The sequence below is a fragment of the Pipra filicauda genome, unplaced genomic scaffold (assembly GCF_003945595.2).
Source record: "Pipra filicauda isolate LSUMZ 115617 unplaced genomic scaffold, ASM394559v2 scaffold299_size895176_pilon, whole genome shotgun sequence".
Classification (NCBI taxonomy): Eukaryota; Metazoa; Chordata; class Aves; order Passeriformes; family Pipridae; genus Pipra; species Pipra filicauda.
Window position 1 is genome coordinate 474268 of NW_024104419.1, and position 24984 is coordinate 499251.

The 24984-nt window shown below is 50.7% G+C and overlaps 1 protein-coding gene across 2 annotated transcripts in view; it reads left to right on the forward strand.

Annotated features, from left to right (window-relative positions):
* Window positions 1–23696, forward strand: part of HNF4A (hepatocyte nuclear factor 4 alpha) — a 34350-nt gene extending 10654 nt beyond the window's left edge. Inside the window, exons 1-10 of one of the 2 annotated variants that reach the window (XM_027745894.2) lie at window positions 5886–6056; window positions 9664–9838; window positions 11648–11742; window positions 13509–13615; window positions 16127–16282; window positions 18564–18651; window positions 19167–19322; window positions 19603–19839; window positions 20520–20642; window positions 21289–23696. In XM_027745894.2, the coding sequence (XP_027601695.1) occupies window positions 5936–6056; window positions 9664–9838; window positions 11648–11742; window positions 13509–13615; window positions 16127–16282; window positions 18564–18651; window positions 19167–19322; window positions 19603–19839; window positions 20520–20642; window positions 21289–21431 (1401 nt within the window). In that variant the 5' untranslated portion in view covers window positions 5886–5935 and the 3' untranslated portion in view covers window positions 21432–23696. Of the gene's footprint in view, window positions 1–5885; window positions 6057–9663; window positions 9839–11647; window positions 11743–13508; window positions 13616–16126; window positions 16283–18563; window positions 18652–19166; window positions 19323–19602; window positions 19840–20519; window positions 20643–21288 lie in introns of those variants that run through there. The other variant, XM_027745895.2, reaches the window with a different exon arrangement.
* The last annotated feature ends 1288 nt before the right edge of the window (window positions 23697–24984 follow it).

Sequence of the window (24984 nt, forward strand, 5' to 3'; positions counted from 1 at the left end):
TTTCCTCCCAGATAGGCAGGAGAGTGTTTTGCAGGAAAGTGGCCGAGTCTTCATTGGGTTGGGATTTGGATGGAGTGCAATGCTCCTGCTGTAGGGGCTTAGGGGGGCAAGTGGGATCAGTGGTGGGAGCTGTAACTCGAGACAAATTGCAGCCTGTGATGTAAAGGAAGGAGATGAATCTAGCAGTTCCTCTTCCTCACTTGGTCTTGGGCTCATTGGGCAATTTTACATGAAAACAGAGCAGCCAGATTTCCACAGCCTCAGGTCCCAGAGGCCAGATGCTGTTTTCAGGGGCTGCAGTACAGGCAGGGTGATGTTGATACACACCAGTAAATGCCCTGGCATTTTTGAGCACAGCTGCCCTTCTGGGAACAGCTCAGACTTACTGTCCTTGCATAATAACAGCTCCTAAGGGAAATAATAATTACTTCCTCAAGAGTTCAGAGCCTTTGTTAGGGCAAGATAATAAACCCCTTTCTGGTCCTGGGATGAAAGGCACACACGGTGTTATTGCTAGAGCAGTATATCCTGAAATGGTCTGACTGTCCCCAGGTTTGCAGTTCTTTCCCTACCACATTTGGAGAGCAGCTATTTATTTAACTCCAATAATTGTCTCCAGCCTCAACATCCATCCCAGCTTCGGCTGAAATGCACATGTTGCTTTTGGAGAGGAGTTCAGGCAGAGTCTTCTACCTCCTTTGAAGTGTCTCTTCCCATGCACATAAACTGCCTTGATTCTCCACACGGGGCTTTTCGTTGGTTTGGCCCCATTTTGATAACTTTGGCATTGGTGAGAAACAGCCTGAGGCTGCAGGCTGCCTCTGTCACTCTGAGCTGTGCTGGGGAGCCTGGGCTGCCACCACAGGTCACAAGCTCATCAGTGACAGTGTGTCTGGGGTCTGCTCAGGGACTACCTGTCCTGGGCATCACCCCAGCCCCAAACCACATCTGTCCCAACCTCGGTGGCAGGTGCTTCAGCCCTGGGGAAAGTAAATCACCAAGAGTGACTTGCTGTTTAAAATTGCCCCTTCCCCCAGGCATGTGGCTGTGGTCTCCTCCTGCCTGTTGGTGCTGGAGCTTTTTGATGCTCCTCCCTGTCTGGAGCTGGTGGATCATTTTGGTTCACCTCCACAAAGTGTTTTGCCAGGACATGGATGTGCTGTGTGCAGCTGGCAAGGGGCAAACAGACCCTAAGCAACTTCTGCTGAATCACCAGTTTTCCTGGAAGCTTCTCGCTGCTCCTGGGGGGATGGACACAGGAGCAGACCCCCATCTGTGTGTCTGTCATATGATTGCCCAGAACAGAGGCAAAGATCTGCTCCTTGGACTGGGGGCTTGTGCAGCTGCACTGACCTGTAGGCCCCCAGCCCCTAACAAATTCCTTGGAGCTGCTTATTAACACACTGTCAGCTCTGCTCCAGAGTCACGCCGAGGTAGAAGGCAGAAGGGTTTGACAGTGTGGCCTAAATATCCCTGTTTACAAAAGTCTGACAAAACACAAGCCCTTGGCTTTATCTTTCCCATTTGGAAAGAGTCACAGAGCAAATATACTCATGGCATGGAGGGAGGGGGATTTATATTGACTTTAGAAAATGCTGTTCTTTAAAAACAGGAAAAAAAGCTCATCCTCAAGCTGTGCAGACTGGCTGTGAGACCCAAAAGTCCTGTGTAGAGGCTTAAAGCCTGCCTGCTAATCTGTAGCAGTTCTGTGTGAGCAACTCAAGCAGTAAACTGCTCTCTGTTAATTTTTTAATGCAGAACAAACAGGTCAGGAAATGATTAGCATGAGAATAAGTTGAGCTTAATTGGGAGAATCAGAAAAGATGAGAGGGAAGAGGCAAATTGGAGTTATCAGTTAACCATACAGAGTGGCTCTGCCTCCACAAGCTCATGTTCCCTCTTGCTTTTCACCCCCTCTGAAGCTGCTTTTTTTTCCCCCTTCCCTTATTTAAATCATGAGATAAAATTGCTGGTATAAGCACAATGGAAGTCCTTGTTTCACTTTCTCGGTTTCTATCTGTAGTGACTGGTCAAATGAATTGCAGGTGATAAAACTCCTACCTGGTTATTCCTGATGGTCCTTCCCAGAAAGGGAGCTGCTGACATTAAGTGCAAAATCCTCTTTGTGCAAGTACCAGTGCTGTGCTCCAGTGCAAAATTTCGGCACGATCCTGGCGGATCCAAGGACTGAGCAGAGGCATCTGTGGGCAAGGGGAAGAGCAGTCCTCGGGACTGCTTGGACTGGAGTTTGGTCAGTGGTCGGAGATCTATATTCTCAGATAGGCAGGACTTTGTCCACAAACTGGAATTTGAAATTTCAAAGGGGAAAAAAAAAAAGGCAGAAGGGACCTTTGCATGTGTGGAGATGACTCTGCTGGTGACGTTCCCCCAGGACTTTTGTTCTTTGTCTTGTAACTGGGCTTCCTGCTTCCCCACGGCTCGCTCGGTGACACAGTGATGGGCTGGGCAGTGGCCCTGACCTTGTTCAGGGTTTTCCTGCTCTAGAGAGGTTTCAGACCTGAGCTCATCTCTGCTTCACTTGCATGACAAGAAAAAGCCATTCCAGCTCTACAGTGGCCTTGGAGCTGCGAGTGACATGAGAGACGGGATCTGCAGCAAGGACATCACCAGTGAAAGATGAGGTTGGTCCTGCTGGCTCTGGGCACTGGCATTTCTACCAGGCATTTCTTAAGAGTGGGGAGCTGGCAGGAGGAGATCAACAGGCATAAAAACTGGAGACAGGTTCAGCCAGTGGCTAAGGAGAAGCTTCCCATTAGGACAGTCAAGCATGAGCTGCCTAGAGAGGCTGTGCACTCTCCATCCTTGGAAGTGTTCAAGACCCCACTAGATAAAGCCCCAAGCAACCCATGCTGCTCTCACAGCTGCCCCTGCTTCCAGCAAGAGGCTGGAGTAGAGACTTTGAGGTCCCTTCCAACCTCAATTATCCTCTCATCCTACAAGACCCTGTTCAAGAAGTGCCCGAGGAGCCCTGAGAGAGGTGCCTGATCACCCACTTGACATGAAGAGCTCAGATGTAGCTGATGGCATCCTTACCAAAAATGCCCTATTAAATACTCTATTCCTGATTCTCATTTACTGAGAAGCAGAGATCTTATTTTCAGGGAATCCCCTTTAGCATTGCATGAATTTACCAGTCAGGGATATATAGATAAGGCAGAATTAGTGTCATGATGTGCCAGTGTGGGAAAGGATTTACTGCTCAACAGATAAAAATTAAATACTCACTTGGCATAGAACACTTCATGCCCCAGAGCTGTCATGGTCTCCTTTGCAGCCATCTCCTGACACAGGAAACAGTGGGTGGAGGGACAGGAGGGAGGAAGGGGTCTGGGAGCAGAACTTCCCTGGAGCACCTGATCTGGGAACAGCCTTCACCAGCTGGTGGGGTTTTGCCAGCTATGAGTTGTCTGTCTTGGACTAAAAATGACAAAACATCTTCTGTGACCAGAAGTGTTTGAAACAGCCCCACAACCAGCTGCTGACTTGAACATTTCCAACCTAAAACATATGTGGGGCCGTGGGGTCCTGTTGGTGAGTCCAAGCTATGACTACATTGGCAAGCTGTCCCAAAACCCACCACACAAGGATGTCAGGGGGAGACAAGGACTCCCCAGGCAGAAGATCCCAGGGGAGACATCATGTCCCCCAAGAGCCTGTGCCCAGGGAGCAGCCGACGCGTCTCCATCAGAGCCCATCTCCAGGGCATGGTGTTCTTGGCTGGTCTGGCTGCGAGAAGAGGGATTTAGGAGGAGGTGCTGGTGACCCACAGAGGATGGTGGCAGTGAGAAAACAACAGTGAACACAATTCCAGGCGGAAAACACCACGTCCCATTGACAGTCCCAGCCTTATGAGCCACCTAATGCTCTCCAAACTTCCCCGCTCCTTATCTGCCGCTCTCCTGCACACGCTGCCTCTCCAATTTCTATTTCTGGCCCTTTTAATCCTTCCTGCCTGGGGAGAAAACAGCCTTTGCAGCCTCCTTGCTCAGCAGGCTATTGAAGTAAAAGGTTTGTTTTGCTGAGCAGAGCAGAACGGGCCCTGTTTTTACAATATTTTACCAGACGCTGTGGCAAATCCTGCACATATTTGACCTGGTGTCTGTAGCATTTATCTAATCAAAGGGATCACTGTGGCCTGGCCAGGATTGGGATGGAGGTCCCTGGGATGAGGCTATGGAGGGGGCTATGCTCCACCTTAGCATCCCCATCCCAGTTTGCACATCGTAAAAACAACTTTTGGCCAGGACTGTGTCTGCTTAAGAGAAGAGCCACGTGAGTGCAGAGAGCTCTGGCCTGTCCCTCAGGAGAACTGGCCAGATGACTGTTTTACCTGCAGCAAAGGGTCATTTATCACCAGCCCCAAGTGAGAAGGCAGGGCCTTTCCCCTGAGCTCAGATTCACTCCTGCATACCAGAAGCCTCAGGGTAGAAGAGCTGTTTAGAAGTGTTATGTAGGTCATTGTTTTGTGGGGGGGTAAGGGCTGCTTGAACAATTCCTCGTCCTCCTAAAATGTGAACAGCAAATCATCACTAGCATCACTGCCCAAAGGCATGAGCTATGGTGGAGCCAGAGACCTTGGTGTCACACCGTGGCCCAGGTGGCTCAGCAGGGCTGGCACTGCACTGGGGTGCCTGGGAAGGACAAACACAAGCCAGTTGGGAGCTCAAACCAACAGTGCTGGTTGCGAAATCCCAGGGATGTTTTCAGCGCAGAGCGAACTGATACCGGGTCATTAATTGCTGGTTCTCTTGTTCAGTGGTCGATTAAATCCCCACTCAATGATCTCACAATTGCACTGAAATGTCTCAGTTCTGGCTGAAGTGGAGGAGTGATGTGCTCAGGGGCAGCTGGGGAGGAGAGCACCCAGGTTTAGCAAGGAGGAGAGCACAGGCAGCTCTGCTGCTTGCTCCAGTCAAGGGGGTCCAGCACCAGCAGAGTCAGACCCGAGGTCTGGGCAAGGCAGCAGAACCACTGTTGGTGCACCTGCAGAAGGAAAAATCCCACTGCAGAATAGAGCTCTGCTGCGTTTTAGCACGTCTAATTTATTATTGATTATTTATTATTTAACACGTCTAATTAAAATTTTAAGACACATCAGTCAAATCCCAAGGCTGGGGGTGTCCAGCATGGAGTGATTTCAGTCATGGGACAGGAGCTGCCCCGATGATTCCCAGGGTGCCTGTGCCACCCTCCAGCCCCACTCACTGCTTGGGCACGGAGAGTGGGATCTGTTTATGGGGCATCCAGACGCTGTAAAACCTGATTTATAGGGAAGTAAAAGGAGTCATACACTTTGCTTTACATAGCAACGTGTAAATTGCCAGGCAGGAGCTGACCTTCCCTGACCGTGAGGGAGAGAGAAGGAGAAGGAGTGGGAGGGATGGAGGGAGCAAGAGAAGGGAAGAGCAGGGGTGAAGGCAACCAGTGATGGGGAGGGGAAGGCAATGACAGAAGCCAAGAGCAACCTTGTTCTGCTGGTAGGGTTTCCTACAAGTTTTCCATCCCAGGCACCATTAAGACCAACATTCAGCATCAAGGTCAATAGCCTGGGAAGGTGTTCCCTTGTCGGTGAGCGCCTGCTCCCATGGTCCTGCCCGTGCCCAGGAGGAGCCAGGATCAGCAAAGTGCCTTGAGATTCCATAATAAACAGTCAACAACAATCACTGCAGCTCCACCAAAAAAAAAAAAAAAAAAAGCTTAGCAGCATTCGGCAGTGGGTGAGATGATTAAAGATTAACCCCTGCCTCCTGCCTCCACCCCTCTGGGGAGTATAGGCCTTGAGGCTCAGCAAATCCTTTCAGAGAAATATCTGAAATAAAAGACAACAGATAGGGGACGCAGCCAAGGCAGAGGGAGGCAAGAGGGCCAATAGCCTCGGACAGGGGAATCGGTACAATCTGGCCCGTGTTTGCTGATGATAATGCGCCTTTCCAAAGCCCTAATAGACATGGAGATGGCAGATTATAGCGCAGCGCTGGACCCGGCGTACACCACCCTGGAGTTTGAGAACATGCAGGTCCTGGCCATGGGCAACGGTGAGTCCCCTCTGCTTTCTCCCCTCTGCTGGGGTGGGATGAGCCGGGGGCTGCCGGAGGAGAAGTCCCTGGGGTGGCCACCAAAATGCTCCCAGCGGGGCTGGGGCACGGCAGGGGTGTCAGACGGGGGACTCCTGGCAGCTCATGGGGAGTTTCTGCTTCCCCCAGGGAAAAACAGAGGTGTCGGAGCAAAGGTGTGTTTGGGGTAGGTGGGATGGTGCCCTGCAGCCCAGACACCTCGGGAACAGGCACACAGCAGGAGCTGGGTGGAATGAGAGGTCCCCACCAGACATTCAGCGCAGGGATTGGGCCTGGGGCTGGACACGGTGGGGTCTCACCTCCCCCAGACCCCAGCCAAGAGAAAAGCCTGGCCAAAAGATTTTGAGTGAAATGCTGCTGATGGTTCACCAGACAGATGACTCAGCCTGTGGCTCCAGAGCAGAGAGCCAGCCCCAGTCCAGCAGCAGCTGGAGATAGGTTTTCCTGGAGCAGAAAGGCATTTAGCACCTGGCAAGGGTGAAAATCACTATAAGAAGTGATTTAGGTGCTGTCCCCACAGCTGCTCCGAGGCCATGGCCCTTCCCTTGTGCAGTGCTGGGGTGTGGGGTGGCATCCCCTTCCCTGGCAGCACTGTGGGGCCAGGAGTCTCAGCCCCCAGTAAGAGGGACAAAGGGACATTGAGAGGATAGACAAATGTTCCCTTCAGATGGGTATGGATCACACTTAACCACCCAGGGTTCACACTGGCCCACCCATTTGGGGACCCAAGAGTCCTGGTGATTAAATGCTCAAAGATAACAGAAGATTCCCCTCCAAGTCCTCCCTAAAGTCTCTCTAAATGTGAGGTTAATGGCTAAATGCAGCACACCTCAGAGAGCAACCCTCCAAGCCCTTTCCTCCTGTGTGTTGTGTCACCGAGGCTGCTGGGGCACCTCTGTCCCAGAAGGGCTGTGCTGGTGGGATGGACTCCCCCATCACAGCCTCTGTGGGTCTCCCCCAGGTTATGCTCTGCTCCACCAGGGATGTAACACCGTGGTGCCAAAGCAGCTCTGCTGTGCCATAACCTGCCACCACTCTGGGTCTCAGCCCCTTCTCCACCCCCGCGGTCTGGTCCTACCCACCCAGGTGCCTCAGGACCAAAAGCTGCCCCCTCCGGCTCTGCTGATGTCCATGGACACTCAGGGGCAAGCCCAGGCCTTGCTCCCTCTCTGTGTCTCTCTCCCAACCAGCAAGCATTTGCACAGGGGGCTGCGAGTCGGCTCCCCTGGACCGAGGGCTCTCTGGGGCAGAGAAACACGATAATTTTATATGACAAGCTCAGGTGTGATGTGACACACACTCCAGGGGTGGATGAGTCAGCTGGGGCAGGCAGCACCAACTCCTCTCCTCTTCCTCTGCCCAGCTCCAGACCAGGGACAGGTCTCATTTCCAGGCTGCTTTGCTGTGCCCATGTCTCTGCCTGCAGAACCTCCACCTGTAGAATCTCTGCCTCCTTTTCTGGCCGAGGACCCAGAGCTTGGTCCCTGCCCTGCACAGTTCTGCAGCTCCAGCCCTGAGGCAGCTGCTCAGCAGGGAGTTTGTCACCATCACAGGCCAAAATTAGTCCTGTGTTCAGACAGGCTCTGGGACCTCTCGAGGAGCTCCTGTCCTATCACAAATCTCAGCTGCGAGGTCTCAAAGCCCGTTTTTTTCCTTTCCCCCATTTACCTCAACTCCAAATCAATCCCATGAAGAAATGCTTGACTGCAGCAGTCAGAGCCCACGTTTCTGGCACTACAAAATAAACTTAATTGGAAAATTATCTATTAGGCAATGATTTCATTGTTGCTGGCTGTTAGACCAAGATGTTGCAATTTTTCTGATAATGGTGCCAGTTTTTCCTGCTCTATGTTCATCTGATTACAGTGTGATAGACTGCTAAAAAGGGATTTATCTGGGCTGTCACAGATACACAAGTAATGTGATTACAGGCAGATCAGCCCTTCCTCTCTCATCTAAGTCCTACGTTTAGCTGAAAGTGGAAATTTAACTTTACTTCTGGAATGACCTGCATGCAGCTGAGCCCTCAAGAGGAAGGATGTTTTTAGAGGCAAGCTGCTCATAGGGACAGGAGACAGCCAGAATGGCCTTGGGAGGAGCTCAGGACTTTGGGAGTGGGGAGAGGAGCTTTGCCCCAGTGTTGCTGCACGCAGGGAAACGCAGCTGTGTGACAGGGTGTGCCAGGCAGGGACATGGAGAGGCAGCCAACTGACTCAGAAAGAAACACAGGAGAGACACAAGGAATTACAAAGACAGAAAGCAGGCAGGGAAATGAAAGATACTGCCAGAGCCAGGGCTGGCTCCAGAACCCTCCCATGCTAGCTCACTGCTGGGTCCACGCCAGTCACTCCTGCTGAGGGATGGCGTGAGCAGGATGTGCAGCACCTGCTGCAACACATCTTCTTCTGCAAAACAGAAGTTAAAATTGCAGCCCCGCCCCAGACAGCCTTGCCTTGGCTTCACCTCCCCCAGCACCCACACTCCAGCTACCACTTGGGACCAGCTTTTTTATGGCACCCAGCCCCTTTCTGCTGGGTGCCAAGAGGGAGCAGCTGTGACCCTCCCAGGGTGAGCGTTAACTGTGTCCCTGCCAAACCCAGAGACCAGGGACCAATAGACTCAAGCATTAAAAATCCCAGCAGTTTCTATGGCTTTGTAGATCCTAGGTATTATTTGCAACTGGCATTTCCACTGAGGCAGGGGAATGTGCCTATGCTGATACAGAAAACATGCATGGGAGGGGACAATTAGATCAACTGAATTAAGGGCTGATCCCTTCAGCCTTGAGGTTTGTTTGGCTTGCTGGAGGGGTTTAGTGTAGGTTTTTAGCCTTTCCTTCAGAGGCTGCTGCAATTCCCCATCCTCCCAAAAAAACCCTGTAAATGCCAGTCCCCCTTGGTCTGTAAGGACTGCAAGACAAATCAACCTCCACTGTGGTCCTAACCAGACTCCGGGTAGTTTTTGCCCACGTGAGTTTTCCAGCTGAAGTCATTTGAGTTTGTTATGTACCTAAAGTCTTGTTCTCCCAAAGAAGTGCTGTGCAGGCTGGAGCTGCAGGCCTGGCACTGAGGCTCTCTGGGAAAGGGAGCTGGTCACCTTGTTTCTGTAACTGCATCTGCCCAGGGCTGGCTTGGGCTCTTTCAGTGCTATAACACAAACACCTCCCTAATACATCAGCTGCTCGCCCTGAGCTGTAATACCTCAACTTTAACTCTGCATCAGCTTTTTCTCTGGCCACACTGCTGCAGCCCCAAGGCGTCTGCAAATCCCTGAGGAATTTTGGCTCCTCTCTGTGACTCCTGCAAATGGGCCTCTGCTTTATCTGAAGGCCTTTGGGAAGAGCTGTCTCACCCTAACACACAGGGAGCTTTTGCACACTCAAAATATGACTCCAGCACTCCAGCACTCCAACACTGCTCCTTACACACCTCTCTGACCGGCCCTTGTCACACAGCCTGGCTGCAGCAGCCTCGTTCCTCCAAAAATCAAGTTTCTCACTGGAAACTGAGTTAGGAAATGTCGGCCGTCTGTCTCACTGCGTTCTTCTTCTGCGTCCTTCCCCAAGCAGACACGTCTCCATCAGAAGCAGCCAACCTCAACACTTCCAGCAGCATCGGGGTGAGCGCGCTGTGTGCCATCTGCGGGGACCGCGCCACGGGCAAGCATTACGGAGCCTCCAGCTGCGATGGCTGCAAAGGCTTCTTCAGGAGGAGTGTCAGGAAGAACCACATGTACTCCTGCAGGTAAGGGCAGAGGGGGCAGTGGCTGAGACAAAACAGTCCCCGGGAGCTGAGCAGCAAAGCCCTCAAAGCACAGCAGCACCGTCCTTCGGCCTCATCATCCTCCCTGCAGCATCCACCGCTTTCCCTGACCTCGCCCCCCAGCTGGGAGGGGTCAGGGACTGCTCTAACTTTGGGATTGCCCTCCACTGATCAGTGGGTAAGATCCTGGGAGGTCTTGCCCGTACTTCAGGGGCCAAGCACATCCTGCAAATGGATATGTCCAGCCCTGGATGTGGCAGAGAGATGCTGGGAGAGAAGATGTTACAGGGGCTGAGCACCTCACTACTCAGTGCTCTGAGTGCAGCACAAACCTTGCTCGCTCCCTGGGGGCTCTCCTTCTCCATCATGAGATGGAAGGGTGCCTGCCATCCACCTAAAATGCTGTCACTGCCTGTGACGTGATACAAGAACATCTAAGGAGCACCAAGCTGGGCAGCATGGTGGGCACATCTCTGAGGATGAGGCACTCATATTGCTCCTGCAACTCATGCACTGCACATTGTGCCATGGGTGGTGGCCCTTGGCTCTCCTGTGCCATCAGCAGCTGTGACCCACTCGTTCCCTGCTCTGAGTAACCCACACATAGAGAGTCACAGAGGAAACTGAGGAATCCTCAGCTCAGAGTGTCTAAATCCTTTTGGCTTTTTGAGTTACTCCTGAAGGCCTGACAGCCACTTGGAGAGCGTGAAGAGCAACATGACTCTAAAATCTGAGTGACAGAAGGAAGATCTGGGTTTAAGAGTGCATGTGAAACACATTATCACTTGCAGCCTGGGATTATTTAAGCTGCCTGCCAAGGGAGCCCTCTCCCCACAGCTCCACCAGAAAAGCCAAGGTGCCCAATTCTTTGGAGGCTGAGGCTTTTACGTGTGCCACAGAAATGCTTAAAAAACTGCTTTCAGGCATCCATTTGGGCAAATCTTAGCTTGGGGCTTTGAAAAGCACTGTAGAAACAAGCCTTTTCAAAAGCTACAGAACTCGGCGTGGCTGGGAGCCCTTTCCCAGCTCTGTACCCCTTTGTCTTTACTCTGCAAATTTGAGCAAATTTGCAAGTGAAATTCATGCTTCAAGTGGCCACCAGGCCTGTGCTGCCTGCAGGAGCCACACACATGGGAGATCAGTGTTTGCCCTACCAGGTGCAATGGAGGTGGTGACAGTTTAGAGGGAAGGAGCTGGTTGACTCCCAAGTCCTCTCTCAAGTGCAAGTGGCAGCAGAGCTGTTTGCACACCAGTGATGCTGTCCAGAGGTCAGAACCAACCTGTGAGCATCCCAGACACAGCCCTGGAGAGATGCAGGGATTTAAACTGACTCCTTAACCTTACTAGCTCAAGAACAACCCTCTACCCGCTTTTTATTCAGAATAAATTCATTCTTCCTTCATTCTAACTGGGATCTTCCTTCCTCTAACTTAAAACAGAGGCTACCAAATTGGTTCTGACCCTCCTAGATCACACTTTTAACTTCCCTGGGACTTGCTAGTCCATTATGGGCATCCTATGCCTAAAGAGTTAGTCAGACCAGCAGCCTGAGCTCCTGCATGTGACTCTCAGCTCTAATCTGTCCTTACTGAACATCCTGAGGGAGAGTACAGAGCTGACATGTTCAGTGCAAAGAAGAAACTGTAAGCATAGAAAAGGCACAGACCAGAGCTCCTTTCTCGGGATGAGCCTCTGGGAACCTGCTCTGAGCACGTCTTGGAGCTTAGGGCTCTGTCTTGTCCTGCCTTCAGGCTCAGTCCTGCTGCTCCTCACACCTTTCTTTCTTCCCAGGTTTAACAGGCAGTGTGTGGTAGACAAAGACAAAAGAAACCAGTGCCGGTACTGCAGGCTTAAGAAGTGCTTCCGAGCGGGAATGAAGAAGGAAGGTGGGTGATGGTGTGGCTTCCTGCACTCCCCCAGCAGCAGCCACGCTGGCTCTGTATGTTTGAGGAAGCCCTCACAGCCCAAGGCCAGGCCCCGCCATGCACACACTTGTCCAGCCATCTCAGCCCTGTCTTCCCTCCACAGTGCTCACCTGGGCACGGATCCAGATTTAGGGAGAGTTTTGACCTCCAGTCATGAGCCCGGCATGTGCCCTTACAGGGCTGCATGACAGGAGTCACCGCTCGTTTAGCCCTGCTTCTCGGGACTGGCAGGAAAACCTGGTGGCCCTAATGATGGTCCTGTTGGACCCTGCTGGTGCCCCTGCTGGTGGCCCTGTTGGTGGAGGGACACACTGCCAGGAGCAGCCCAGAGGAGCTGTCAGCCATCCCACAGAGCTCAACCCACTGATGTCTGCAAAGGGACAACCGGGAGGCACTTGGTCCTGTTGTTCCATACAGAGAAATTAAACCCTGTGCTCCTCCCAGTTCACACCTGCTCAAGGAGAAACTTTGGAGTAAAAGGTCCTTGAAGACAACAGGGAAGTACCAGTGGTACCTGGGTGGCCTGCAGGAACACCTCTGGACAGGAACATTTCTTCTCTGTTAAAGGGGATGAGGCATTGCAAGGAACTTGTCTTGGCTTTTCCTGAAGAACATAGGAATCCTCTTCTCCCTGCAGCGTCCGCTCATCCCGTGCCCAGAGCTGTGCTGTTGTCTGTTAATATTCAATAGAAGTTACATTAGGTGCATGACCAGCTAATACTGAGCAAACATTTGGAAAACATCATGGCGTGACTGAACTCGGGGGCCTGCTACTGATAACAAGCAGCATAACCTTGAGAGCTCCTATTTACAGCCGCTGACTGCAGGGCTTTTCTCCTGGCCCAGCCTCATTATTGCTTTTTATCAGGTGGATTTATACATTGAGAACGTATCAATCCAGAGAGCCACCAGCCCAAGGCAGGCACTGTTCTGGTTCCTGTGCCACCAATCAATAGCTTATTTGAGCAGACGCCTTTGAGTGGCACGGCCAGGGTGAGTTACATCCAGCCCGTGGCCTCGTGACAGACAGACAGGCAAATCCTCCCCTTTGGCACTACTGCTGCTGTTCTGGCTGCTGCCACCTTGGACTCAAAGCCCAGACCCTCAAGACTAGACCAAGCAGGGAGGCACACTGGGGTCAAATCTGTCCTGGCTTTACAATACAGGATGAGCAACGCTTTTACAGCAAGGTGTGAGAGAGCTCTGTTGCTCTGGATAGATGAGTAGGAGTAGTTCTGCACTTCTTTCCTTATTGTAGCTTAGATGAAGTTTTCCAACTGCACCCATCTGGTGCAAGAGCTTCCCAAATGGACTCGCAGGAGTCCTGTGGACAAAGGAGCCTTGCAGGTACTCTCCCCCTTCATTGCACACGCCAGCTTTGGGCTGCACACGTGAGCAGGGCCACCATTTCAGACCCTGTATCTTGAAGCAAAAAAAGCTCGGATCCTTTGAGAGGAAATTTTCCCATTGAACTCTACAGGTGTTTGGGTTCTGAACTGACCCCATCCCAGGGAAGTCTAATAAAGCAAATAGGAAATCAGAACCACCAGATGTAGTGAGCTCTCGCAGGCATCCCGTCACAAACCAGACACAGCTGCTCCTCCACCCTGCCTGGCAGGGAAGCTGGGAAACTGCAGCTAAGGAAGGGGATTGCCAAGAGTCTGTGCTAGTTTTTGGTGTGCATTGCCATGAACGACCTGCAGCTCAGCTAAAATGCTTTCTTGCAGCTGTACAAAACGAACGGGACCGAATCAGCACCCGCAGATCGAGTTACGAGGACAGCAGCTTGCCCTCCATCAATGCCCTACTGCAGGCAGAAGTCCTGGCACAGCAGGTACCTCTTCTTTCTTCTTTACCAAATAGAAAAGCATCAGGCACTATCTGGCTCACAGAGCCAGCTAACTATTTAATAGCTGAGTCTTCGAATTACCACCTCTGTTCTAAGTGACTTATCTGCCAACTCAACCCTGTCTTTTCAAAAACCATTTGTTACCTGAAACCACCCCTTTTATTTCTCCTTGGTCCAGAACTCAGTTGTAACAATATGCAATGATTTGTTCTGCTCTGATGAGACACATGAAGGCTGGAGAGTCTGCTGGAAGAAAACAGGGTAGAACCACTGAAATCCAAAGAGCTGTGGCTGCCTAAGTCCACGAGGGGCTGGCCCTGCATGAGCAGCCTCCCTTCCCCCTTGGCCATTAGGATCTTCAGATTCTGGCTTCCTGCACAGTTTCACAAGGAATCGGTTACATTCTTGCTTTATGTAGATATCTTTTCCAGTTCTTGCTGACATTCCCCATCTCCACTAGCATACTGCCAAGATTTCCTAGAGTTTCAGAGCTCACCTGAAAAGATGGCTCTGGTTTAAGAGTCTGGATATTACAAGTGGTGAACACCAGCTCAGCACTCTGTGGGAGGACACAGGACAGGATGGATGCACACTGTGGGGAGGGTTTGTCTGTGAGCACAAGTGATGAGGATGGGGCTGTGCCAGTGGCAAGAGTTCATGGGAGCTGGGGAGAGCAGCAGTTTGTGTCCTGGGGAAAATGAAGAGGGGTTTGTGTTGGCAGTCCATGTTCTTAATTGCTTCAAGGGTCATGTTACCCTGAAGGCTACCCTGGGAGGTGCTCCAGGACAGGATCTGCTGTGTCTGGGCTCCACACGAGGCTCAGGCTGTAAGATCCACTTCCCCGAGGAGGTGATGTGCCAGAAGGGCCAAGGACCAATCCTGTACACAGGAAACACATCCAAACTCATCCCCCATCTCACCTTTTCCTATGCAGGACCTAATATATCTACATACCCCATAAAAATAATATTGGTGCTGCTCCCAGAGGTGTGAGATAAGGGGGTCTCAAGTCATCTCAAGGGAAGGACATTTCCGAGACTCAGAGCCCTGCAGTGGCATCACATGTAAGCCTGTAGCAGAGTCTGCTGATAAAAACTACCACCATGGACAAATCCAGAGGAGCTCCTGCTCTCCCACAGAGCACAGAGAGACTCATTAAACAAGGCAGGCTCCAGCACGGTAATTGGTAACTTTTATGTGCCTGGCTAATTAGAACAAGATACTGCTGAGGAGCTGCTTTCTCCAAGATCTAGGGTCACTCACTCAGAGGTCTTTATTTATTTGCTAAGCCTTCCGGGCCCACTGATTAGGGTAATACATGGTGAGATTTTTACAATCTTATTTATTCAATAATAGCTGGTGATCTGGAAAGCCTCCAGGTAATGCAACCTGCAAAAAAAAAAAAAAAATGCAGGTGGCATTTGAATTCCATTTCCTTGGAGAGGCTGGCAGGGTCCAAGCTGAAAACGCTGGCAGGAACAGGACAGGAAGAGCTGATGTTGTACAAGAGCACAGAGGGCAGGCAGAGGGCAGCCATGGGGTTGAGTTAATTGCTTACAGAAGCATAAGGATAAAGTAGTGACTAAGGGCAAATTTTTAGATGGCCTGAGTGAGCAGCTATGCATGAGAAGCAGGCAGGAGGTTGGGTGCCTGGTTTGGGGGAGATGTCCTGTCCAGCTCTGTGTGACACTACTTGCAGAGCTTTCAGGCTTGTCCTTTGCAAATGAAATGGCCCTATTTGCCTCTCAGTCACAAATAATTGGTCATGCAACAAACGTGGCCTGTGTTGTGGGCATGCTTGCACTTGTCCAGTTTTGCCAAAGGACCTAAAAGCTGGTGGGAGGTGGGAGGTTGTTGTCTTTGAAGTCTGTCTTTAGTAATTCAAAGTGGGTAAGGTCAGATAATTTATGACCTGGTGCTCACAGAAAGCAATGTCAGACCTGGAAAGCTGCCTTGAGCAGAGACTTGGTGTGCTCATGGTGACTCAGGAGAGAAGCAGAGCCTGCACGTCTCCAGCTCTGGCCAAGCACTGGCTCTGGAGCAAGGTGGAAGGAGGAAGCAGTTCTCTGCCCCTTGGTGGGACCAAGTATCTTGTGCAGCAGCACTGGGTGGACATTTCTGGTGAGGCTGACTGCTACACCATCCCCTCTGTTCCCTCCTGAGTCTTGACTGAGCACATTTGTTCAGTGGGAGGTAGATCCTGGCTTTAGAAACATTTTTTCTGTGCCTTCCAGTCTATTCAAGGCATTACAGTTTACCAGGATGATCCCCAGCCTCAGCTCTGAAGCATTCCATGTTCACAGGTCCCCGGGCTGATCTCAATTTAAATGAGTTATGTTGGGTCACCTATTCTGGGGGCTGGTTGTGCAACAGAAAAAAAAGTAATCTAATCATTGATGCTGGAGTCTGCATCAGCACAACCCAGGGGCTGGGGATTTTCCTGTCTGTGTTCCCTCTGTGGCACTGAAAGCTGAAGGATCTCTTCCCTCCTTCCAGATATCATCTCCGGTGTCTGTGATCAATGGAGACATCCGAGGGAAGAAGATTGCCAGTATCTCTGACGTGTGTGAGTCCATGAAGCAGCAGCTGCTGGTGCTGGTGGAGTGGGCCAAGTACATCCCTGCCTTCTGTGAGCTGCCCCTGGATGACCAGGCAAGTCCCCCTGTCCTTCCCCGGGGAGCCAAGGACAGCTGAGACCTTCAAAGAAAATGTGCATTGTCCACTCTGTTATCCTGACTGCTGCAGCTGATTGGGAATGGTATCCATACAATGCCAGCACAGGCCAGGCATCCATACAATGCCATGTGCTGCTAATCAGCCGATGAGCACAGCCATGATAACACTGAGCTCAAATTAGGAACACTATCAGATGCACATTTTGCAGGGGTCAGCCAGCCAATTGTTTATCAATTACAGTTTGAGCAGCACTTTGAAAACGTGAAGTGCTATACAGATGCTTGGGGCAATCAGAATTAGCAGGACAGATTTCTGGCCTAAGGTCTGCTCAAGACTTAAAAACTCATGTGCCTGTCTGTCTGTCTTTCTGTTTTTCACCTGGGGATGTGTTTGTACCCATAGTGTGGAATTGTTTAAGCTAAACACTAATTTGCTCCTCCACAGGCTCGTCTCGACTGAAATAGTTCTGTTATGCCCAGCCATCCCCCATCGTGAGCAGTTCCCAACCTGTCCCAAAGGGCTTGAGAGGAAACACTGCACTGCATTAAAACTAATCAATGAATGCCATCCGTGCTTTTGAAGGACAGTGTGAGAACTGTGGCAGCAGATGCTCAGGGGAGTGTGGGAGGAAGGACAGAAATGCCAGGGAGTAGGAATGAACAAAACTGTGAAAGGCAGCTGCCCAAGGGGCAGGACAGCCAGTCAAGAGGTGTCCAGTGGGTACATACGACGTTGGGAAATGCTGTTACATTGCCATTAAAGTGTTGCCTGAGAATGAATCATCACTGCCAACATTTTTATAAGAAAGGTCATACCCAACCCTTTATTCTTCTTCAGCAAAATGACAGAGTGTTGGGTTTGGTGGGACAAAGCCATTTCTACTTTGTTGTGTTACAACTTTTATATTTATCCTAGTTCACAATGGAATGATGTGTCTTAGGTTCATAATTTCAAGAACAAATATCAAATGAGGTGGCTTTGCCTTGTTGAAGCAACTGACTTTAACCCTGCTCAAACAAGCAAATTTTAGGGAAACAAAAAGGATGGTTACAAACTGAACTTTCCTGAATTTTCATTAGGCAGGAAATTTCTGTGTGAGAGCTTTGCTCCTCCCTGGGACTTGCAGTTTTTTCCATCCTTCTCAAAGTTTTGTCAGATAGGGAAGCCCAGTTTTGTGCAGCTCTGGTAATTACAAGCAGCTCAGCCAACATATCCACCCATGTTTGGATAGTGATAGAGAGAGGCTAGATTTTGGCATCTAGATAAAGACTCCCCAGTGTCATGTGTGCATAGTCTTTTTGCAAGGATCTCCACTGTGTTTATTTTGCATAACATTTTTCACCGTCTGCAAAAAACAAAAATTCCCTCTCTCAGCCATCAGCATCTTTCCTAACCAGAGCTCTCTTCTATGGGTGACACATTCTCCTGGCATTTCTGGTAGGGTAAGACTCCTCTTGGCTTTGTCAGATGCTGAGGGATAACACACTGGAAAAAGGGACCATTCCCACCAGGACATACTTTTCAGGATCTATTAATGTTTAATGATTGTTTTCTCCAGCAGAAGCTCCTGGCAGGACATTAAGAAGCCTCTGTGTCAGGGTGTCCAATTGTTAACTTCCCTTTCTGCCTATATCTCTGAAATTTTTAACTGAAGGAGGGCAAAAGACTCAGAACATTCTCAGGAGCCGCTGGAGGGTGTAAAATTAAACACTTCAATCATTAACGTCAGGAGAGAAAAACATGCCTTTGGCTTCCCTGGCTCCAGTTCCCATGGCTGGGGAGGGAATAAGTGGCCAGAGGGTGACCAGACGTGGGTCCCCATGAGCATGATTTCAGTGGGAGGTGGGCACAGCCCAGAGGGAGAGCAGCTGTCCACAGCAGTGGATTGTGCTTCTCCCCAGTTCTCAGGATGGAGCTTGGTCCCTGGTTCTGCACTTGGCAGGAGTTGCCTTGTCTGCAAACAGCCCCCTGTAAACATGTCCCACGCTGGTGTGAGGTCCTGGGACAGTCTGGCATGGTCTTGCTCATGACATGTGTCCTGAATATGGGATGCTTCAGGTGTTGCCAATTATCTACTGGTTCTGCTGCACCTATAACAGGATTTGCACAGAAGTAACCCATTTTTGAGCTTTCTCTCACTGTGACTGCAGAGGGGCTCTCACTCCCCATCCTTGAGTGCAGTACAGGAGCTCTGGGCTTTCTCTCTTGCTTGTCTCTGCCTCTGCATCACCCAAATAACTTCTCCCTGCCCTTGCAGGTAGCACTGCTGCGCGCACACGCAGGGGAACATCTGTTACTGGGAGCTGCCAAGAGGTCCATGGTGCTCAAGGATGTCTTGCTGCTAGGTAAGGAGTGCACTTCTGCTCCCAGCCCATCTGCTTCTGTGATGCTTCCCCGCTGGGGTGAAGGAGAGGGTGGTTCAGTGTTTGTGGACATCCTTTTTGCAGGGTAATGGCTCGAGCCCTTCTGTATTTTAGCAAGCCTAGCACAACCTTTGGGTGCAGGGAGGCTTGGCAGGCATTCACATCAAGGCCATGGCATGTGACAAAGCTGGGGAACTGTGAACATTCCCATTGCACCTCCAGGTTTGTGTAAGCAGGCTGTGGTGTAATTCAGAAAAAAGCTCTCACTCCTCAGCCAGCTTCTCCTCACTTGAGTGGCTCCCATGGAATGAGAGGCTGCTCTGGCAACACAGACAGCGTTTCTGGTGGGCTGGGACAGGGAAGGGGCAGAAGGGGGAACTTCTTAATTCCTCCACCCTCAAAATTATCTCAGTGTTGGTTGCCTGGGTTTTGTTAAGTCACCCCTGAAAAGTTTTGAGCAATGGCAAGGTGATGGTCTCTGTGCTGCTTGTCCAAAGGAAATGACCACATCATCCCACGGAACTGCCCCGAACTGGTGGAGGTGAACCGTGTGGCCAACCGTGTCCTGGATGAGCTGGTCCTCCCCTTCCAGGAGCTGCAGATAGATGACAATGAATATGCCTGCTTGAAAGCCATCATCTTCTTTGACCCAGGTACGCTCCAGCTTGGGGAGGGTTACCCTCAGAGAGGACAGGTCTGGGTTATGCTGACCAATACTGGCCCTGAGTTGTGGAAATGCTGCCTGGTCTCCTCTCTGGGCCGAACTGTTCTTAGAGGGAGGGGAGAATTCAGCCTGAGAAGAGAAAAAATGCCCATTACAGCAAAGAACACGGAATTGGAGACAGCCTGCCTCAGGCTGTGCCCAGACTTCACCACAGGCAGCTCCTGGGGAACAGCCTGGATAGCTTGGGGTGTGTGTGTGTGTTGTTCCAGATGCCAAAGGACTGAGTGACCCGTCCAAGATCAAGCGGATGCGGTACCAGGTGCAGGTGAGCCTGGAGGATTACATCAACGACCGGCAGTACGACTCGCGGGGCCGCTTCGGGGAGCTGCTGCTGCTGCTGCCTGTGCTGCAGAGCATCACCTGGCAGATGATAGAGCAGATCCAGTTTGTCAAGCTCTTCGGTATGGCCAAGATTGACAACCTGCTGCAGGAGATGCTGCTGGGAGGTGAGTGCTTGAGGGTGCTACATGAGGCCTCTCAGTGAGGCCCTGATCACCCTCCCCTTGAGAACCTCCACAGTGGAGAACATCCACTGCTCCCTACCTGAAAAATTTAGGAGATAGCCTGTATGCAGGTCAGCCCTTGACTCACACAAAATCATCTCCCCGGTCACTGGCAGTGGTAACTAAGGGTCCCCTACTTCTCCTCACCTAAAGAAATGCATTAGCTGTGCATCTATTTACAGAGAGGTGTCCCCAGCCCTCTGCACATGGACAAAATTTGCTGTGCAACCCCAATCTCCTACCAGGCACCCATTTCACTAATCCTTCTCTGCCAGAAGGGAGCCATCAAAACAGAAAAGTCTGAAAGTTCAGGTTGAAAGAGTGTCACAGATTTTCTAGTGGGAGCATCCAACGGGACAAAACAAAATGAAAAGTTGCCACTGTGCTATTCTTTACGTAGAGGTGACTCAGGAATATGATCCTGTATAAAAGGAAGTGCAGGCAGCACACAAGGGTTAGGTGGCTCAAGGCATTCATGGAGGAAAAAGGGAAGGGTGTGCTCCAACCACCTACACACAAGCTGATCGTGCACAAAGCCTTGGACCCTTTGGTGCAGTGGGTCTGCCCATCTGAACTGTCTCCCTCTGCCATTGTGGAAACAAATGTCATATGCTGCATTTTAGGCTCATCAAGTGAAACACCGCACGCCCACCACCCCCTGCACCCTCATCTGATCCAGGAGAACCTGGGAACAAACGTCATTGTGGCCAACACAATGCCTCCTCAGATGCACAACGGGCAGATGTGTGAGTATTGCCAGAGGGACACAGAGCTCCCAGGAGCTCCCAGGAGCTTTCCAGCTTGCCTGTGGAGGTAGTTTCTACCTTGCAAGGAAATTTCCAAGCAAGACAGAGTCTCTGGTAATGAGTGTGTGAGAAATTCCTATGCAGAAAAGAGGGAAAGACAAACAGAGACATGGATTAGGTTAGATTAGATTAGGCTAGACTAACTGATTCAACAAGATATTCCTTGTCAGACTAACCTTTACATAGCCCTTAAGGGATGAATGATCCTATCCAGTGCCTAGTGAAATCAGTGGAAAGGCTCCCCTTCCCTTGAATGGTTCAAACACATCTCAATTTTCCCTCTGCAAAATCACAGGAGAATCTGGTCCACCATATGGGGCCACCCCTTGGGAACTTGGGCTGAGATGACTTTGGCTGACCAAAAAAGTGGCCAGTAAGGGTCAAAATGCCAGCAGGTCCCCTCATTGTTATTGTGGTTCTTCTGGGGCACCAAACCATCCCTGTGTGTCTGAGCTGCCTTATAGCAAACACACAGGCCCTTAGGAACTTCTGCTGTGCTGACACCTGAACTCCACAAGTCTGAGGACAGATCCCAGTGCTGCCAGGTCCATGAGGCCCTCTTCTAATGTTGTTTCTCTCTCTGTAGCTACTCCAGAAACTCCACAGCCATCTCCACCTGCGGGCTCAGGACCAGAGCAATACAAGCTGCTGCCTGGAGCCATTGCAACCGTGGCAAAACAGCCCACGTCCATCCCACAGCCTGCCATCACGAAACAGGAGGTCATCTAGCAACCTGCAGAGCAGCTGGCCTCCTCTGGAAGGCCATGTGGGAGAAAAGCCCAAACTGACTCTGTCACTGTGAAAAGAGAAGCCATCCAGAGGTCCCTGGGCACAAACACACGGACTTGCTGATTGGACTAGTCCACCACCACCAAAAGCTGTCTTCCTGCAGCTGTGGACAGAATGTGCCACGGGCAGCCCTGAGTCCCAGAACTGAGGCTGAAGCCTTACTGAAACCCTCAGTCCTTGTCAGAAGGGCCAGATTCCTGCCTCCCCCTGTGGGGAGAAGGCAGTGACTGGCTGGGGACAGTGCAGCTGGCTGTTCCCCCACTGCCACCCCAGCCTTGGTTCAGCACACACCAGAGCCTGCCAACAGGGAATTCTCTGTGCTGTGTGAACGGAGAGCTCCCCTCCCACAGCTCCCCAGACAGTCCCTAGTCCAGCCAAACCTGATGGAGATGGAAGCTCCCCCAGGAGCATCACAGCAGGTGAAGCACATGGGATTTGCCCAGAACTGCTCCTCAGCCTTGGCTAGTCCCAGGTCTCTGTAGGGTGTCACCTTCCAGCACACTAACCACCCCCAGCCAGGTCTAACAAATCTTTTCAGCTCATACTGGAGCAAAGTCTGGCCCACCAAGATTGTCCTCTACTTGGATCCTTCTGCCTTTTGAGGGGTTTTGTAATTTCTGTGCCATGCATGCCCTCTCACCACAAGAGGCAACCACTGCCAAATCCTTCCCTTACACCACTTACTGCCTCCTGGGCTGGGAATTTGGGGGACCATGGGATTCCAGAGATTTCAGCTAATGGGATGGGGTCATCCTCACACAGGCTGGTGGCACTGGCCCAAAATATCACTGGCCTCACTACTGTTCCTCAGCAGTCAGAAGACCACAGGATGCCTTTTTGGAAGGAGGTGGGGGGAAGGACATAAGAAGGGGAGAGACCTGTGAGGATGAGAAGAGCTTGAGCCTCACAGATTGGACCCAGGTCTTGGGCTGCCCAAGTGCTGGGAGCATTGTGACTCAGGATCTCAGTTCAGACCCAGCTTTAATGCTAAGATGTGCCATACAGTCCACTTCTCCAGTCCAGTGCCACTCTTTCAGCTCAGAATGAGTGGCTGATAACAGATTTATGGGTCTTCATAACATGATAAGAATTTCATTGTGACTCCTTCAGACCTCAGAAGGTTTGAGGGCAGCAACCTCAAAAATACAATGCTCTGAGTCCTGCAGGGACGAACGAGAGGCTGAGGAACGGCCCTGTCTCACCCAAGCCCCCTGGGTCTGCCCCAGCCTTGGGTCTGCCCCTGCCTGCTCTGCTCCCTCCTGCCCTCAGCCCTGTTTCTCTGTGCCTGCCTGTGCCAAAGCCCCGTGGATGTGACCTTTGGTTTACAGCTGGAACCAGGAAAGGAGCCCTCCCGCCCTCCCACCTCGCTGGGGGCCAGCAGGGCTGGAGCTCTCAGAGCCCTGCACGACCTGAGGCCTGAGCCACTTCTGGCCTCTTGGGAGGATGGGGATGGTGGAACCACAGCTGGTGGGGATGAACCCAAGCCAGCTCAGCCAGAGGAGCTGCAGGTCTGTCCCTTGATTTCCGGGGCAGAAATGAACCACCTCTCCTCGTGCTGACGGTGTCGGACGGGTCCCGTCGCCTCAACGCCGCTGGCATCGCACCCAGTAATTTATTGCAATGATGAATCCAATCATTTTCTGTAAATTATTTTGTAAATCACATTGATTATTTATAATTGGGAGATTAAATGCAAAAAACGCCACCCCCCCATAATAACCCGGCTGACTTTTCCAACTGCAGCAACCTTTTATTCTGTACGTAGACATGTTCAGTGGGGAATCCTTTTTGGTCCATTTGCACCAAGTATTCCTCGATATTGTACATTAATTTTTGCTGTTTTCTGCCTTCCAATGGAAACAGGAATATTTCTTCACTAGAGTTTGTATTCATAAAAAAAAAAAAAAAAAGGAAAGAAAAATAAATGCAAAAATATTTTCTAACTTTTCCCAGACAGATGGATTTCTTTCTCCTGGGAGGATTTATTGTAAATCAAGGGGCTCACCTCCCTGTTGCTCTGAGCACAAAGCATATGTGTATTGAGGAAAAAGCCCAAACAAATGTTTGATGGTGTTGCCAGCTGTCACTATTTCCTGGCAAGCCTAACGCTAGCTGGTGTCTGTCCTGAAGCCACGTGTGCTGGAACCATGAGATTGAATAACAACCCCAATTTTCATTAAAAGAAAAACAAATGCGAAGAATAAATATTTGCTTTCATGATTCCAGGGAGCTTAAAGACTTGAAGTAACCACATTCTGAAAGCCAAGAAAAGGGAGCTAAAATATGGCATTCACACTTCAAATATGTTCATTTTTATGCCTTTCTTGTATTTCAGAGGTAATTTCTGAGCACTTTGGGGTGGTGATTGTGCTTTGGTTCCCACACAGCCACCCTGCTGCTGGCAGCAGGTGAGAGCCTGATTGAGCCTACAGGTCACAATAAGATGATCAAGTGAAAGTCAGTTTGTCACTGGTTGTAAAGGTGAAGAAATACACGACAATTAGAGAAGGCTCGTAATGACCTGCTCTTCTGATCACAGGGAGCCTGTGCTCAGCTGTAGCATGCCCAGGAAGATAATAGGGAGATAGGAGAGAAGTCTAGATGGCTGTAAAGATTAGGGCTCTGGGAAGGAACAACATCCAGCATCTCCTGAAGCTCAGGTCTGCAGATGGCCCTCGTGTTCCTCTGTCTCCTGCCCCTGCTGTGAAATGAGGTGGGCAGTCTCATCCCAGGTACAAGGGATGAGAAGCAGCCTGATTTTCCACCCCATTTGCACAAATCCAGTGGCTTCCCAGTGATAGTCATACTGGTGAAAAATGTCAGCAGGGATGAGATGCAGGGATGAGATCCAGACTATGTTTGAGGACCATGTGGAGACAGCACCTAGAGCCTGTCTCTAGTCTGGAGCCAAGGGAGAATAGGACAGACCTCAAATCACATGCCCTCACTATCTGTGCACTTGTGATGATCCAGAGCCCCAACACCTTTGCTGAATGCCTGAACAAGGGCAGCAAAGGCAGTCACAGGACATGTGTTAGCCCACAACACACAGGACTGGTTAGTCCAGTCAAGACAAAGAAAAGGAGATAGTTCATTCTCTTTAATGTGGAACAAAAAACCCCAGGACTCCTCTGCTGTGACCCATGGTTGGTTTTACCTGCCCTAAAACTCCACATATGTAATATCAAATCTTTAAAGCAATAAATTCTCCTGGATTCCTTCCCATGAACTACTCTATCAAGGTTGCACTTTACCTGGTTAATCTTAAATCAGTGCAGTTCCTACAGGAGATTTCTTATTGCTGGGTTCAGCTCACTTGGGAAAAAACCCCATGAACTGTCCCAGAGACAACCTTGTCCTTAAGTGGTGTCCTTGATCCCAACCCTCACCTCTTTTGTCACTCCAGCCTGGAATCATCCTGAGACACTGCTCTTGCCACTCGTGGGCTGTGTTTTACCCTGCTGGGTTCCCTGGAACCCACAGGCAATGTCCC